We start from the raw sequence: 15,941 nt of genomic DNA, 5'->3' as shown, positions 1-15,941 counted from the left end.
ACAAGGAAGACAATAAACGAGCTCTCTGCGGTGATATGCACAAATTTTTTGCTCATGAAGTTTGTTGTAGATGACGGCTCGGTGGGATCCCTTAGAGGGGATATAGAAACAGCGGTTGCGTGTGACAACGCCAGCTTCTCCTTAAGGAAGAAGTCAAAGGAAGCGTCTGGGATTTTCTTGGCCAACTTAGATGCCAGGGTGGACGACAAGCCGAGGCCTGAGCCAGAGGGAGACTTGAAGAAGTTCAGTGTTAGGGATACGGAGGACAAGTTTTCCTTTGTAAACAAGAACCTCTCCCATAACCTAAAAGAACCCCTTATGGAGGCCTTCAGGGCAAACGGAGACTTGTTCGCATGGACGCCAGCAGACATGCCGGGGGTAGACCCTGAATTCATGTCCCACCGACTTGCCGTGAAGCCGGAAGCCAAACCCGTTGCGCAGAGGCGGAGGAAGATGTCCATAGAAAGAGCTAACGAGGTGGCCAAGCAAATGTCCAGCCTGTTAGAAGCGGGGTTCATTAGGGAGCTCGAGTACTTGACATGGCTGTCGAATGTAGTCCTCGTCAGAAAGGCAAATGGGAAGTGGAGGATGTGCGTTGACTACTCAGACCTTAACAAAGCGTGTCCGAAGGACTCCTACCCCCTCCCTAACATTGACGCCTTGGTAGACGCGGCGGCGGGATATCGCTACTTAAGCTTCATGGACGCGTATTCGAGATACAATCAGATACCAATGCACAGACCGTATGAGGAAAAAACAGCGTTCATAATGCCAGGAAGCACCTATTGCTACAGAGTAATGCCATTCGGCCTGAAGAATGCGGGAGCAACCTACCAAAGACTGATGAACAAGGTTTTTTATGACCTTATCAGTAAGTCGGTAGAAGTCTATATCGACGACCTCCTGGTGAAAACCACCCAACCAGAGGACTTGGTCGGCGTCTTGGAGACCGTCTTCATGGCTCTTCGCAAACACAATATGAGACTTAACCCCCTCAAGTGCGTCTTTGCCATGGAGGCCGGTAAGTTTCTGGGTTTCATGATGTCTCAGAGGGAGGTTGAGACCAACCCCGACAAGTGTGAAGCCATCCTGCAGATGACCAGCCCGTTTCCTTGGCGCATCAGCAACCAAGGCTCTCCCTTTCTTCAACCTCATGAGGAAAGGGATAGCCTTCAAATGGACCCCAGCTTGCGAAGAAGCCTTCAACCATTTCAAGGAGGTGCTGGCGGCCTTGCCAGTCCTAGGTAAACCCAAAGACGGTGAGACGTTTCTGTACCTTGCGGTAACGGACGAAACCTTGGCGGTCGTCTTTGTCCGTGAGGAGGATAAAGTCCAACAACCTGGAAAGCGTTGCAAGGCACAGAGCTAAGGTATAGCAAGCTGGAAAAACTACCCTATGCACTCCTAGTCTCGTCTCGAAGGCTGAGACAATATTTTCAAGGGCATCGGATCACCGTTAGGACAGATTAAGCCATTCGCCAAATCTTACAAAAGCCCGACCTGGCAAGTCGAATGATGACTTGGACAATCGAGCTGTCCCAATACGATCTGCAAGATGAACCCAGACACACGATTAAAGCTCAGGCAATGGCTGACTTCCTAGTTGAAGTAACGGGAGATCCTCACGAGAAACCAGACACACGGTGGAAACTCCATGTCGATAGAGCCTCCAACCAAACGTCCGGAGGAGCAGGTATAATTCTGGAAAGCTCAACAGGGGTGGTGTACGAACAATCCATCAGGTTTGACTTCCCAGTCTCCAACAATCAAGTAGAGTATGAAGCTTTGATAGGGGGTCTACTCTTAGCAAAGGAAGTTGGAGCACTGAGGGTTGAGGTAAACAGCGACTCCCAAGTCATACCTTCCAAATCAACGGGACTTACCAAGCCAGAGACTCCTTGCTACAGAAGTACTTGGAGAGGGTCAAGAAGTTAAGCAAAGACTTTGAGGAGGTTGTGGTACACCATGTCCCAAGAGAAAGGAACGCACGTGCCGACCTTTTTTAAAAATTGGCAAGCATGAAGCCAGGATCGGGAAATCGGTCCCTAATCCAAGGGCGGGTAAGGGAACCCACGGTAACCCTGTGCGTAGCCCATGCAAACGACAACCCGTCGTGGATCGACCCGATCATGAATTTCTTAGAAACCGGTCGACTCCCTGACGACGATAAGGCTGCAAAGGTGATATGGAGGGAAGCGGCCAAGTACGTGATAGTACAAGGCCAGCTATTCAAGCGGGGGCCGAATCAACCTTTGCTGAAGTGTCTGCATCCCGACCAAACGGACTACGTTATGAAGGATGTCCATGAAGGGTGTTGTGGCCACCACATTGGCGGGAGGGCCTTGTCTCGAAAACTTGTTAGGGCCGGCTAATAATGGCCCTCAATGATGTCCGATGCCCAAGAATTCGTAAAGAGGTGCAAAAAGTGCTAGGAAAATTCCAACTTTTACAGAGCCCCGGCAGCAGAGCTAAGTCTACTAATGGGCCCCCGATCTTTCTGCTAGTGGGGAGTCGACTTGCTGGGGCCTTTCCCGATGGTCCTGGGCAGGTCAAATATCTGATCATGGTCGTCGGTTACTATACTAAGTGGGTCGAGGCGGAGCCGCTGGCCAACATATCGTCAGTAAATTGCCGAAAATTCTTCTGGAGGCAGGTTATCACCAGGTTCGGCATGCCAGAAATCGTGATATCGGACAACGGGACGCAGTTCGCTGGCAAGAAGTTCGGCGAATTCCTTTTCGGCTTGGGGATAAAGTAGAAGTTCTCATCAGTGGGGCACCCACAGACCAATGGCCAAGTAGAAGTGGCTAACAAAGTCATCCTCCAGGGCCTCAGGAAGCGACTCGACCAAAAGAAAGGGGCATGGGCAGACGAACCTGCTTCAGTTTTATGGTCATACAGAACGACACAACAATCCTCCACTAAGGAGACGCCTTTTCGGCTCACTTACGAAGTCGATGCTATGATTCCTGTGGAGTTCAGGGAGCCTAGGCCACGACTACTCCTCGGGGGAGCCAATGAAGCAATGGAGAAGGACTTGATTGACGAGATCAGAGAGTTGGCCCATTTGTTAGAAACAGCGTTAAAGCAAATGATAGCCCTAAGGTACAACTCCAAAGTACTGAAGAGGAATTTTAAACCCGGTGACTTGGTTTTACAGCGCAACGATATAGGCCAGCCGATCCTAGGAGAAGGCAAGCTAGCGGCTAACTGGGAAGGCCTGTACAAAGTAAAGGAAGTCCCTGGCAACGAAGCTTACAAGTTGGAATGACTAGACGGGAGGGAGGTCGCAAGGACATGGAATGTGGCAAACCTAAAGAGGTTCTACCCATAAAGTCAATGTCTGACGGCCAGGCAAGCTCCCGGTCTAGTAACATGCTTTTCTGTTTATTCTCAGCCCTTTTGTTTGCCCGTTCATTTCCTGTTCCTCTCAATTTGCGTATTAATTGTCTCACTTTACATGGACTTTTACCATTTTAACATTTCAATTATATGGATTTTGGTTTACTTTATATTTTTCGCGTATCAGTTGTTTTACCTCTGTTTGCACAATTGATAACATCACGGCAACTCGGGATTGATCACCCCGAGAGCCACCCAGAGCACAACAACTACGCAGCGACTATGAAAGTATATGACAAACCATTATAACGGTCAAAGATAGCCACAGGTTGGCTCGACATTTAATCATTTAAAACGAAACGGTAAAGTTTACAAAACTACAAAGATGTCCAAAATATTACAAAGCCAAAACGGTCCAAAAAGTACAAGTAAATACACGTCACTTCCTCGGGAGGTCGACAATCTTTCCATCCTTGATAGTCTTGAAAGCACCAACAGCAGAGATGTCGAAATCCAGAACCAGCAACTTTACCTGGGCCTTAATCGCTTCTTCGGTGGCCCCAATAGTGTTTCGAGCATGCATCACGGTTTCTTTATTCTTCTTCTTCAAATCAGCAACCTCGGCCTTAGTAGCATTTGTCGACGAGACGGCATCGTCATGTTCCCTCTCTAATTCCTTCACCCGACCCTGAGCAGCATTGAGCTGATTCTCCAAAGTGAGCTCCCGCTCAGTGAGCCGGGTAACCGCCTCATCGAAGGCCTTCACTTTCTCCTCAAAAGTAGCCAGCTGGGTCTTCACCGATTCCACCTCTAGCTTTAACTTATCCACGGACTTAACGGCCGCTTGGAGCTTGCCATCCAGAATCCGAGCACCAGCCAAGACAGGTTCCACTTTCCTCGCTTTGCCGGCAGCCAAGAGCAAGATGCGATATACCCACTTGGCTTGGGAAGTGAGGTCCCCACCAAGAAAGAACCCCTTGGTACCCGGCAGGAGTTTTCCGTCAATAAAACTACCAGCATCAAAGTTCCTCTCCATCACTGTGAGAACTCCTTTCGGATTGGAGGTTGATTTCCTTTTCCTAGGATTGTCAACAATGGCGACCTCAGGACCGACCTCCTCCTCCTCCGGGACCTCCCCAGCCGGAGAAATCACACCGGCACTCGTACCAGCGACCTCTCCTTAAGGGGGCTGTGATTGGACCTCAGGATTGGGGGAGCCCGGTGCATTGTGAGAGTGGTGGAGCTATCGTTACTATTCCCAGGCAGGATGAAAGCCATTAGATTATCAAGTCCAGTTTGCTCGGCATCCATCGACACTGAAATAAGGCAAACAATCAAGTAAAAAACAAAAGAGAGAGGAGACACAGAATTACGACTCCCCGACTACTCACCTATATAAGCCCTACCCATCTCACGGTCACCCATTAGAAGGTGAGGGTTGACATTGTTTTTACCAAAAATTGCCAACAGTACATCGGCAATGTTTTTTTTTTTTTTTTGTGGAGTCAAGCCCTTGTAAGTCACTTTCGTGAAGGCATTGGCCTCGGCACCAAAACTCCAATAGGTTGGGATATGGCGCCCTCCCTCCAAGGTCAGCCAGAACGGATGCTGACCTTCGGCGGGCCGTACCTTGAAGTACTTCTCCTTAAAGCGATGATAAGAATCTTCAAACAACCCGAAAATCCACCTACCTTGTGCTGCCCAAAAAGACATGTACCCTTTCTTGGCTCTCCCTTCCTTAGAGGGGTTCGTTAAGACGAAAAATCATAGAAAAACTTCCACTGAAACCGGCAGCTCCAAATATTCACACACCATCTCGAAGCATCGGATGGAGGCCCAACTGTTTGAATGCAGTTGCGACGGCGCCATATCACACCGGTTCAGAAGCGCAATCTGAAAGGGGGAGAAGGGGATATGAACCCCCAAGCTGGTAAACAGAGACTTATACAGCCAGATCCAATCGGTAACCCGGGGAGTGTGCAAATTTATATGGCATATCCGTTCTTGGTCCCCGGGAAGGAACGCATGATAACGTTCTTCCTCGGCACCCCCTCCGCAGAGCAGGTCGGATTGACGGAACTCCCTGAAGGGGGTATCTTTCACGTCTGAGGTAACCCAGGCGTATCGGTCCACAGGAGCTCTCTCGACAGGACGCTGTGTCATACCTACAGGGGGATCACCACTTAAGTCAGACCGGAAGGTTGGAAACCCGGATGGTGCAAAACTAAACACTACGCGCTAATCTGCGGTTAAAGTACATAATGGAAAATGGAAACTCCACCTAAAACCTATCTAGCAGTAGTGATACGCAGTCAAGGGCAGTCAAAAACGAAGTAACAACAATACGCAGCAATTACATGCGATCAAGAAAATTCAAAAACGAAGCAACAAGAATGAAAACAGGTTTAATCAGTCAATAGTAAATAGAGGGAATGCTTACCAGGAGATTGACGAACGAAGAATGGTAACTTCCAAGAAAAAAAGGAGGAGCGAAAGAGTTTGGGAATGTATGAGCCTGGGAGAATCAGAGAGAAAATACAATGGCAAATGAAAGAGTGACGGGAAGAGAAGAAAATCTTGGAATGTAAAGGAGGAAAGACACGAAAACTAGGACGTAATTGTCTAAGTGATATTGAGAAGCGCGAAAATCAGGGGCAAAATGGACCTTTCACCTAAGCTTTCAAATCAGTCCTAATGGCATCAAATGCCCGGCGCGAAGAACGAAGCAACGATTGACTTTCCCCTTGAACGGACGAAACCTACTCACGCGTAGGGGGCACGCCCTAGTAACGGACGGCCGACCCTATGCGAACCCGACCACGGGGAAAGCAGACCAAAACGCACCGGTTAAGGCGCACACGACCGTAGTCAGCGCGTTGGGGGCACTGTTTTGGCCCAGTCCAGCATAGCGGGGACCCAGATCCGGATGCCCGGCCGCCCTAGCGATTACCCGAAAGGATTCTTATCATTTAAATATTTCACTACTGCTTGAAACAATACTAATAAACATTTGTATTAAAGAAATACTTCTTAGGTTTTTTTTTTTTTACCGAAGATAGAAAGACTCGAACACGCAACCTCTTAAGTAGGTAGGGAGAGATTATGCCATTTGAGCTATAATTCTTAGTTTAGAATAAATAATTTTTGAATGTTTTATAAAAGTATATAACTATATATCACCTATGTTGTTGTTAGAGAAATTATTAATTTAAGAAAATTTATTATTTATCAACATTGTGGTAAAACTAAGTCAATATGCCTTGCCTCGTACTCGCACAAATTCATTGCTAGGAACTAGGAAGACAAGCCAAGCCGCCTCTCGTCTCAAAAACAGTGCTGAACTATGGTGCAAAAATACACTTAATGAGAAATTATTTTCAAGCAATTAAATGTCACTGCCACTACAACCATCTTGGTCAGCTTCAGATTATTTAGTTCATACTTCATACTCAATGCATTGTCCAAGGAGAAAATATCCAAAACAACGCAATGCGCACCCACGAGAAAATGATAGGTTGCGTGTGGCACTGCTGTAACGTTAAAGTGATTTCATAACGCCCTAAATGATATTAATACTTAATATACATCTGTCACTGAAATCAACCTAATATTTGTACCTCATACAAAGAATTTTACAACAAGCGCAATTAAAATTATACTGGACGAAAAGAATCACTGTCGTCACAATTCAAAATTGTATAGAATAGGTTACATCTGAATGTTATAGTATCTGAATTTTCAAAATTCGTACACAAATTTTTCTTCATCCCTTAGGAAAGTATAGAAGATTAACCCAAACCAGAGACAACTATGACTAATCAATTTTGACTGAGGAGTAGATGAGCCTAGTGAACCAAAAGCAAGCATAAAATCCTATAGTACCGGTTACCACAAAGAACGCATAAGAAGCTATGAGCATGTACCCAAAGTATAATATTGCAGATACCAACTTTGTGATCTCAAGCTTGGTGAAGAAGTAGAATGTGGCATAGAGGAAGAGATAAAGTGCGGAAGAACCCGAGGTGAGGTATGACCGCCACCACCACAAGTAATCCTCACTGCACAACTGGAAGTAGCAGAGAACAATGGTTATTTCGGCACAAGTGATGATCAGGATGATGAAGACCAAAAAGAGGAATCCAAAGATGTAGTAAAACTGATTCAACCAGATTGAAGTGAGGATGAAGAAAAGTTCAATGAAAACAGCTCCAAATGGGAGTATTCCACCAATCAAAACCGAGAAGACTGGGTTCATGTACCAAGCCTGCTCAGGGATCTGCCTTGGGATTTTATTTGTCTTCACAGGATTTTCAATTGCTGGCTTCTTGAACCCAACATAACTACCAACGAAAACAAGTGGAACTGAAATCCCAAACCATAAGAAGATCAGAGCAAACATAGTTCCAAATGGCACAGCTCCAGATGATTTTTCGCCCCATATGAGAGTATTTAACACAGAGAAAACGGCAGATACAATTCCAGGGAACACTACTGCAGTTCTGAGGGCCATTTTCTTCCACTCCGTTCCCTTGAACATTTTGTATAAGCGAGTTGAAGCATAACCAGCGAAAATTCCCATGAAAACCCATAGCAAGAGCATGGCTGTCATTAGGCCACCTCGGTTTGAAGGAGAAAGGAACCCAAGCACAGCAAATATCATGGTTACCAATATCATTCCAAAAAACTGAACACCAGTTCCAACATAAACACAGAGCAAATCTGAGTTGTTAGGAGGCCTAAACACATCACCATGGACAAGTTTCCAACCAGTCTCTTCTTGGGCTTCTTCTTGGGTCTCAAGCTCATTGTACTTTGAAATGTCACGGTACAGTGTCCGCAGCATTATCATTGCTACCATTCCCGAGAGGAAGAGAACAATCATTAATGAGTTAACAATTGAGAACCAGTGAATTTGGTCATCATTCATCAACAAATAGGCATCCCATCTTGAAGCCCACTTCACCTCACTTTCCTGAAGGTGGCAGGCAAAGGCAGTATAAGCATATGATATGGGATACAATTCGGTCATACTTCATGAAATCAGCAAAAGGACAAGGATGATAATGAAGGCAACTCCAACAATTAGAAGAGAGAGAACGAAAAGGTAGTTTATAAGAGAATATATTATTAAAAAGAACCAAGCCTTAAAAGGCACTCTCCGTGCTATTTACCACTGGGATCATGCACACAACCAACATTCTTAAGAACAAAAGCATGCACGCAACCAACATATACTTTTCCATTTATCATCTCCATAACAATACCTGGAAGTCAACGTCATATGTGAAGATAATCTCCTTGTTTTCTTCAACCTCTTGAGGAGTGTTGGAGTTGACAACTGTGTGTTTAGCATGGGGGTCACAGGTTGTTAGACGAGTCTTTTCATCCCACTTACCATCATATTCATGTTTGATACTACACATCAACATGGAGATTTGTTAGATATACTACCCTTTTTAAAAGGAAACCCAATACAAGAGACTCCTAAAACTGAGGAAAAGCATAAACAAGATAGAGGACAATAATAGTGACCTGAATGGCTTAACCTCAAAGCCCACGATCCTAGCAGATTCCGTCACTGCATCTTTATGATACTTAACAGTAAATGCCAAATGATTGTGAATAAAAAATTTCTCCTCCTTAACCTGTAAATTTAGCTAAAGTAAGTAACGAAACGACTTGGCATTCAGAATAAAGGACATGGCGCTATAAAATAATAAGCATACCCCGCTGTACAGCCCTTTGAGTCCGACATGGTAACCGAGCTGATAAAAATAAGAATCCTCCTGATCGGTCCTTTTTATGGGAACAACTAGAGGAAGGTTATCTAGGATCCTGTATGTAGAGGGAGGAACCAGGATAGAGCATACTAAGATTGCAGCAAATCAAGGGAAAAGACAATAATAATTTTATTCAGTATGATGTCATCAAAACACTAGCATGCCTTACATGTTCACCCGATACTCATCGTTGATCTTCTCTTTGAACTCCTTAGCAGTTTTGGCATCGAGTTTAAGATTACACACAACATTGCACATTTGTGGTTCACGCATTTTGAACTGCAAGAATGTCAGTAAAAATCGCTTCATTTACTCCTAAACCAAAAACACTTGTTAACAAGAGCTTACTTCTTGAATTCTCCCTAAATATGAAATAGTCAAGAGATAACATGCATGCATGCAAAACTGACCACATAAAGAGAATTTTCAATGCGGTCACCACGAAGTACTTCCCCGAGATTTTCAGCACTATCCTGTATTTTTTCTGGACGACAATAAGGAAGTGAATAATATGTGTATGGAAGCTGGGTCTTTGTTGATGTTAATTTGTTTACTTTCACTTGTAATTGATCTCCCTACATCAAAGGAATATTTAAGAAGTCAGTTAACAACTTAAGTATATACATACATTTTATAAAAGAAGAATTTTGATAAGACGGAGACGTTAGATATACACAAATTCTGAAATATCATTACTTTGGCCAAATGAACATCATATCATGTGAAGAAGAAATATCAATTTGAGAAACTGTATGAATTATTTTTGAAACCACCACAACAAAGTAGAGGATAATACAAAAAGCCTATACACCTTAGTTGTCAGTTTAGTTCAATTCTCCAATATAAATCTTTCAAGGATACATCAGAAATTGCAATTGTCAACACTAAAGTACTAAACAACTATTTCTAATTACCGATATATAGTACAAACACCCATGCTAAAATTCATTTATAATGCAAAAACCTTAACACCATTATCAAATAAAAAATCCAAATCCAAAAATAATTCCCGAAAACCGAACAAGAAGATGCATAAATAATACTAGCTCCTACACCCTCACATAGGAAAGAGAGTGAGTTACTGAAACTGAAACCATAATCTTTTGACTAGGTACAACAGTTAGCTTAACTGTTACTGATTGAACGCAAACCAGCTAAAAGGTAACATATCAACAAACTAGCCACCCTCTGCAGTCTACAGTATATCTCAGGTAGCATATTAATACATAAATCTGAGGAGAAATGAAATCAAATCCTTCGATGTAACCAAGTGAACGTTATTTCAATCAATCGAAACCGATCCAACAAACCTAAAAGCCTTAAAATCTCATAAACCTCTCATTCAACGATTAATCACTAGTATCAATCAAATCCAGCACAGATCCAACTTGCGAGATTCGAACACAGTTCAATTTAATCATAAAACAGAACAGATGGAAATGGAATCTGAGGTTTACCTTCTGGAAATCCTGCGGGGCGACGCCGGGGAGGTAGAAGGAGTGAGCTCCATGGATGAGGAGTAGCAGAAGAACAGCAACCGCAGAGAGCGATTGAGATCTCAAAAACGCCATGGCGTTCGAGATCGAGATCTAAGGAAACCCGTTCAAAAACGGTGTGTCGCTGTTGTTAACTTGTTATAAGAACGAGGTGGAAATGAATGAAGACGAAGAAGAAAGCGAGCGTAGTAACTGTTTTAGTGTCGTCTACTTATTGGATCTCGCCTTACTTGAATCTGACCCTACGCGTTTTTAGTTTTTACATCACTTTTCTTTGTTCTTTTTAAAGTATAAAAAGAAAAGAGTCAATACGCATGTGACTCATGACAATTATTTCGAAAGGATAACAAGACCTCTAAAAAAAATATCTAATTCGATTTTTGATCTTTTTTTTGGGACTGATTAGCCTTTGTACCAAAAAAATAACCTTGATTTTTTTGTACAAGGGTCTCGTTGTCCTTTCGAAATAATTGTCAGGGGTCGGATTGGATTTTTTTTGTTAATGGCCTCGTTGTCTTTCGAGGTAATTGTCAGGGGCTATTTTGGGTTTTTCTCAAAAGAAGAAGAGTAAACTACCATTTCTACCCACGAAAGTTGAAAACACTGACACATCTACTCATAAAAAAAAGGAAATTACTATTTGTACCCATAAAACATGAGTTCCGTATAACAAAATTATCCAAACACTAAAAAATCACATAAAAATCCCAAATTATCCTTATCATCATCTGCATCATCTTTTCCCCTCCACCACTACCGCTACTAACCCCATCCTCTCTCTCTCCTTTCATTTTCTGAGCTCGTCGCCGTCACCAGAGTCCGTCAACTCTACCAACTCCTTTCTCTCTCTCTCTTTCTCTCTCTTTCTTTTTGTATTTTGCTTCTCTCTCTTCTACTTCTTCGAATGGTTGCGTGATGTAGGTTTAGTAGTCTCTGGGTTTGTAGACTAGAGAAGAGCAGGTGGAAGCGCGGATTGGACAGGGGTTGGTGCTCTGTGTCAGCGAGAGATGGAGGGCTAGTTAGAACGGGTTGGGGCAGTGGTAGCGATCAGGCAACAGCAGTGGCTCTAGGGTTGTAAAAGGCGGCGAAAACAGAAGGCGACGGTGGTCTTGGGCTCGCGGAGGTAAGGCGAGGGGAAGAAGAAGAAAGAGAGAGGGAAAGGGTAGAGGAGGAAAGAAAGGGGGAAAGGACGCGGCGGCGGCGAGTGGAGGTTGGGTGGGACTTGACGGCGCCAGCGACTGTTGAGTGCCGCGGTGGTGGTTATGCAGAGGAGCTAAGAAGGGGCGAGAGAGAGGAAGAAGAGTGAAAATCAGGTGAGGGGGACAACTTGGTATTCGCCGGTGGTAGTGCGGTGGTTTCAGACAATTTGTTTTTTCTATTGTTGTTGTTGTTGCTTTATGTGAAGAAGATGATAATGGAGGTATAATAGTGGTGGTGGTGATGGTAGTGATGAAGGAAATAAGGTGGTGGTGCCTTTGAATTGAGTGATGATCGTAATTAGGGTTTAGGATGGTGGTGAGGAAGAATTTCGGTGGTGGGTTTGGGATTAAAAAAGTGGTGGTGTGGAATAAATGGTGGTGGTGGGGTAATTTAGGAATTTCAAATATTTTTTTGGATTTGCATAGTTTTATTAGCAAAAGTTTATATTTCATGGGTACAAATGGTAATTTCCTTCTTCTATGGGTGGATATGTCAGCGTTTTCAATTTTCGTGGGTACAAATGGTAGTTTACTCAAAAAAAAAAGTATAGGTAGATAATAAACAATGTGAACAATAAATATGTCGGATGTTCAATTCAATAGGTATCTAGATGATTAAGTTCATTATTTTTAAGATTATTTCTTTTGATTCGATTTACTCATGCACAGTTAATAATGGCTGGATGTTCAATTTATTAGGTGTTCAAATGGTTATCCTAATGTTAAGGTTTATGAGGTAATTTGGGGTGGAGTGTTTTTTTATTTTATTGGATCAATTTTAAAGCTCATTGTTCACATTGTTTACAAAAGTCATTATCTACCAAACAAAACCAAAAAAAAAAAAATAATTTTAATGGGCATGAAAGTATTTTACACAATCCTACAATTAGGGGCAGAGCCACACAATGGGGCAAAGGGGGGCATGGTCCCCTAATTTTAATTTTTTACATGTAAATTATATGTAAATTTTAGTTTAACTTTCCTTAAAATTTTATTTTAGTCTTATTTTATTATATAAATATTTTTAGCCTCCTCTAATATTTCATCTAGCTCCGCCCTTAGTACAATCATAATTACTTTTTTAGATGATCATTTATGTATTTAATATAAAAAATATTTATTTTATTAATGTAACATTATGTGTTTGGATGCACATGTAAAATAATTTTATATTGACAGTATATCAAAATTAAATTCTAAAAAAATTGTTCTACACAAAATAGGGGCCAAATTTGTTTATAAGAATTTTAAAATATTGGAATACCCTTAGAAGCTAATTCGAGGTTGGTGAAGACATAAAAGTCGATAGTAGATAAAGTGAAAAAAAGCTCAACTTATGAAAAGTTAAAGTGCTCAATAAAGCATGTTGGTCCTTATCAAGTCAGTGTTAAATAGCTTATCGGTATACTACTTAAATCTGTATAAAATGCTAAAGGCGGTTACAAATAAATTGATATTATTACAGAAGAGGTTCATGTGAAAGTAAGGAGGATGGTAAGAATAATATGACGATGGTAAGATGGAAAATAGTGCAGGCTTCAAAGAAGTTAGGAGGTTTAGGGGTGGGGGACGCAGTGATCTACAATACAGCACTTCTTTTAAAGTGGTGGTGAGCTTTTAAAGAAAGAGTGTCCGTTATGGAAGAAGGTAATGTGCTCCTATAACAATATGAATCCCAATGTGATATTATCCAATCAGTCAATACCTACAAGAAGGGGTCCATGGGAAGATATCTGTCAATTACAGATTTAGGAGCAACATGTGAGAGACAAGATGATTATTGGGCTGTTTATGGAGGTAGGTGATGGTAGAAGGACTCATTTTTGGGAAGATGTCTAGCTACAAAGTAGTGCGTTAAAAGATCAGTTTCAAAGACTTTTCTCAATTTCAAACCAAAAAGAATTCATCATAGGGAATTGTGGGTTTTTGGATGGGGTTGACTGGATTTGAAACTTTCAATGGAGGCGAGAACTATTCCAATGGAAATTGGACTTAGTGAATCAATTACATGATAAGTTGAGGCCAGTTACACTAGCATATGACAGACATTACAAGAAAAATGTTGAGTACCGTCGGATTCTCCATCAAAAAAACGAACAAAATCCGACAGTAATTAAGTTACCGTCGAAAGAAATCAGACGGTATAAACCTCGCCGGTAACATAATACCGGCGGATTTTTTTGTGTTCGACGGTAATTTCCGTCGAATTTAGTGACGGAATATAGTTAGTAAAAAAATGAAATCTATTAGACGTTACTGACGGAAATGTTTTTCAATTTAAAAAAAAAATTGATTGGACTCTTACCGTTGGAATATTCTAACGGTAGTTTCAACGGTAGTCTTTTTTAATTTTTTTAATAATCTTTTTTCATCCATCTATAATGTACTCTGATAATTAATAATGAGTAATTACCCAAATCAGTCCCCAAGGAAAATTAATACATAGATCAATCCCAATGTTTTATTCCGGCAGACAAATCAGTCCCCAGTTCATTTTCCGGCAGAGTAATTACCTAGATCAGTCCCCAAAGATTTAAAAAACGAACATTTTAGTCCCCAAGAAAAACTAATGTACAAATCAATCTCCAAAGTTTTTCTCTGTTAGACATAATAGTCCTCCGTCCAAAAATAAAATAAAATAAAATAATTATTATTATTAATTGCTCAATAATATTGTACTATATTTTTTGTATTTTTTGGACAAAAATAATGATAAATTTATTCATTAAATTCTTATATATATATCATCGACTGGAGACCGGATTGCTACCAGAGAGAGGAATGACTATAGGACTTTTGCCCCTTGGTTCGCTAGCTGACTTGCCAGCGCTTGGATTCTCGAACTCTAAGAGCGGTCGTTCACATCCGATTCGATGGCATCTGTCCGCTTTCTACCATTGCTACTTACTCGATGGACAAACTCAAGGAACTACTTTGTTGGATCACCCCTCTTTCCTGTAAAGTAGTTACTACTTGAGCCACAGAAGATGCTTTTTGTATATATATATATAGCCACTCAATAATAATAATAATAATAATAATAATAATAATAATAATAATAATAATAATAATAAAATTATTAGATATTATTTTACAAAAAATTCAAGGTTAAAATTATTTGATATTTTTGTATTTAATATAATTAAAAGATGTCCTATGTAAAAAAAATATATGTTTGTATTAAAAGAAAATCTTTTAATTTAGATTTATATTAAATACATATTTTTTAATACAAACATATTTTTTAAAATAGTACATCTTTTGATTATATTAAATATAAAAATATCAAATGATTTTAACCTTGAATTTTTTGTAAAATAATCTCTAATAATTTTATTGATTATTATTATTATTATTATTATTATTATTATTATTATTATTATTATTATTATTATTATTATTATTATTATTAATTATATAATAATATTGTACCATAATTTTTTGTATTTTTTAAATAAAAATAATAATAATAAATTTATTCTTATATATATATATATAGTCACTCAATAATAATAATAATAATAATAATAATTAATAAAATTATTAGAAGTTATTTTACAAAAAATTTAAAATTAAAACTATTTGATATTTTTGTATTTAATATAATCAAAAGATGTACTATTTTAAAAAATATGTTTGTATTAAAAAAATATGTATTTAATATAAATTCAAATTAAAATATTTTTTTAATACATATTTTTAATACAAACATTTTTTTTACATAGCACATCTTTTAATTATATTAAATACAAAAATATCAAATGGTTTGAATCTTAAATTTTTTGTAAAATAATCTCTAATAATTTTATTATTATTATTATTATTATTATTATTATTGAGTAACTATATATATATATATATATATATATATATATATATATATATATATATATATATATATATATAAGAATCTAGTGATTTATCATTATTTTGTCCAAAAAATGCAAAAAATATAGTACAGTATTATCGTACAATTAATAATAATAATAATAATAATAATAATAATAATAATAATAATAATAATAATTATTGGACGGAGGACTGCTATATCTGACAGAGAGAAACGTTGGAGATTGATTTGTACATTAATTTTTTTTGGGGACTAAAATGTCCATTTTTAAAAT

At 39.9% G+C, this 15,941-nt stretch overlaps 2 protein-coding genes across 2 annotated transcripts; one reads left to right on the top strand and one right to left on the bottom strand.

The window, feature by feature from the left end:
- Window positions 1–2,374: 2,374 nt before the first annotated feature.
- On the top strand, window positions 2,375–3,271 carry LOC140183178 (uncharacterized). Its single transcript, XM_072231200.1, has 2 exons — window positions 2,375–2,754; window positions 2,902–3,271. The coding sequence occupies exons 1-2, from the start codon at window positions 2,375–2,377 to the stop codon at window positions 3,269–3,271; spliced, it is 750 nt and encodes a 249-aa protein (XP_072087301.1).
- A 3,701-nt stretch (window positions 3,272–6,972) lies between these two features.
- On the bottom strand, window positions 6,973–10,884 carry LOC112784707 (transmembrane 9 superfamily member 8). Its single transcript, XM_025828001.3, has 7 exons — window positions 10,580–10,884; window positions 9,533–9,697; window positions 9,292–9,401; window positions 9,069–9,177; window positions 8,875–8,987; window positions 8,607–8,757; window positions 6,973–8,314 (listed from the first exon to the last, which is right to left on the bottom strand). The coding sequence occupies exons 1-7, from the start codon at window positions 10,691–10,693 to the stop codon at window positions 7,157–7,159; spliced, it is 1,920 nt and encodes a 639-aa protein (XP_025683786.1). The 5' UTR covers window positions 10,694–10,884; the 3' UTR covers window positions 6,973–7,156.
- Window positions 10,885–15,941: the final 5,057 nt, after the last annotated feature.

The sequence above is a fragment of the Arachis hypogaea genome, chromosome 20 (assembly GCF_003086295.3).
Source record: "Arachis hypogaea cultivar Tifrunner chromosome 20, arahy.Tifrunner.gnm2.J5K5, whole genome shotgun sequence".
NCBI lineage: Eukaryota > Viridiplantae > Streptophyta > Magnoliopsida > Fabales > Fabaceae > Arachis > Arachis hypogaea.
The sequence above is the reverse complement of the archived record's forward strand: the minus strand, read 5'-3'. Positions and strand labels throughout refer to the sequence as shown.

Excerpts from the sequence above, each read along its gene's own strand:
- LOC140183178 (XM_072231200.1), top strand. The coding sequence starts at position 2,375 with ATGGCCCTCAATGATGTCCGATGCCCAAGAATTCGTAAAGAGGTGCAA. Across the intron at positions 2,755-2,901 it reads CTTTTCGGCTTGGGGATAAA|AACGACACAACAATCCTCCA; the intron begins GTAGAAGTTCTC and ends ATGGTCATACAG.
- LOC112784707 (XM_025828001.3), bottom strand. The coding sequence starts at position 10,693 with ATGGCGTTTTTGAGATCTCAATCGCTCTCTGCGGTTGCTGTTCTTCTG. Across the intron at positions 9,698-10,579 it reads CCCCGCAGGATTTCCAGAAG|GGAGATCAATTACAAGTGAA; the intron begins GTAAACCTCAGA and ends CCTTTGATGTAG. Across the intron at positions 9,402-9,532 it reads TTGAAAATTCTCTTTATGTG|TTCAAAATGCGTGAACCACA; the intron begins GTCAGTTTTGCA and ends ACATTCTTGCAG.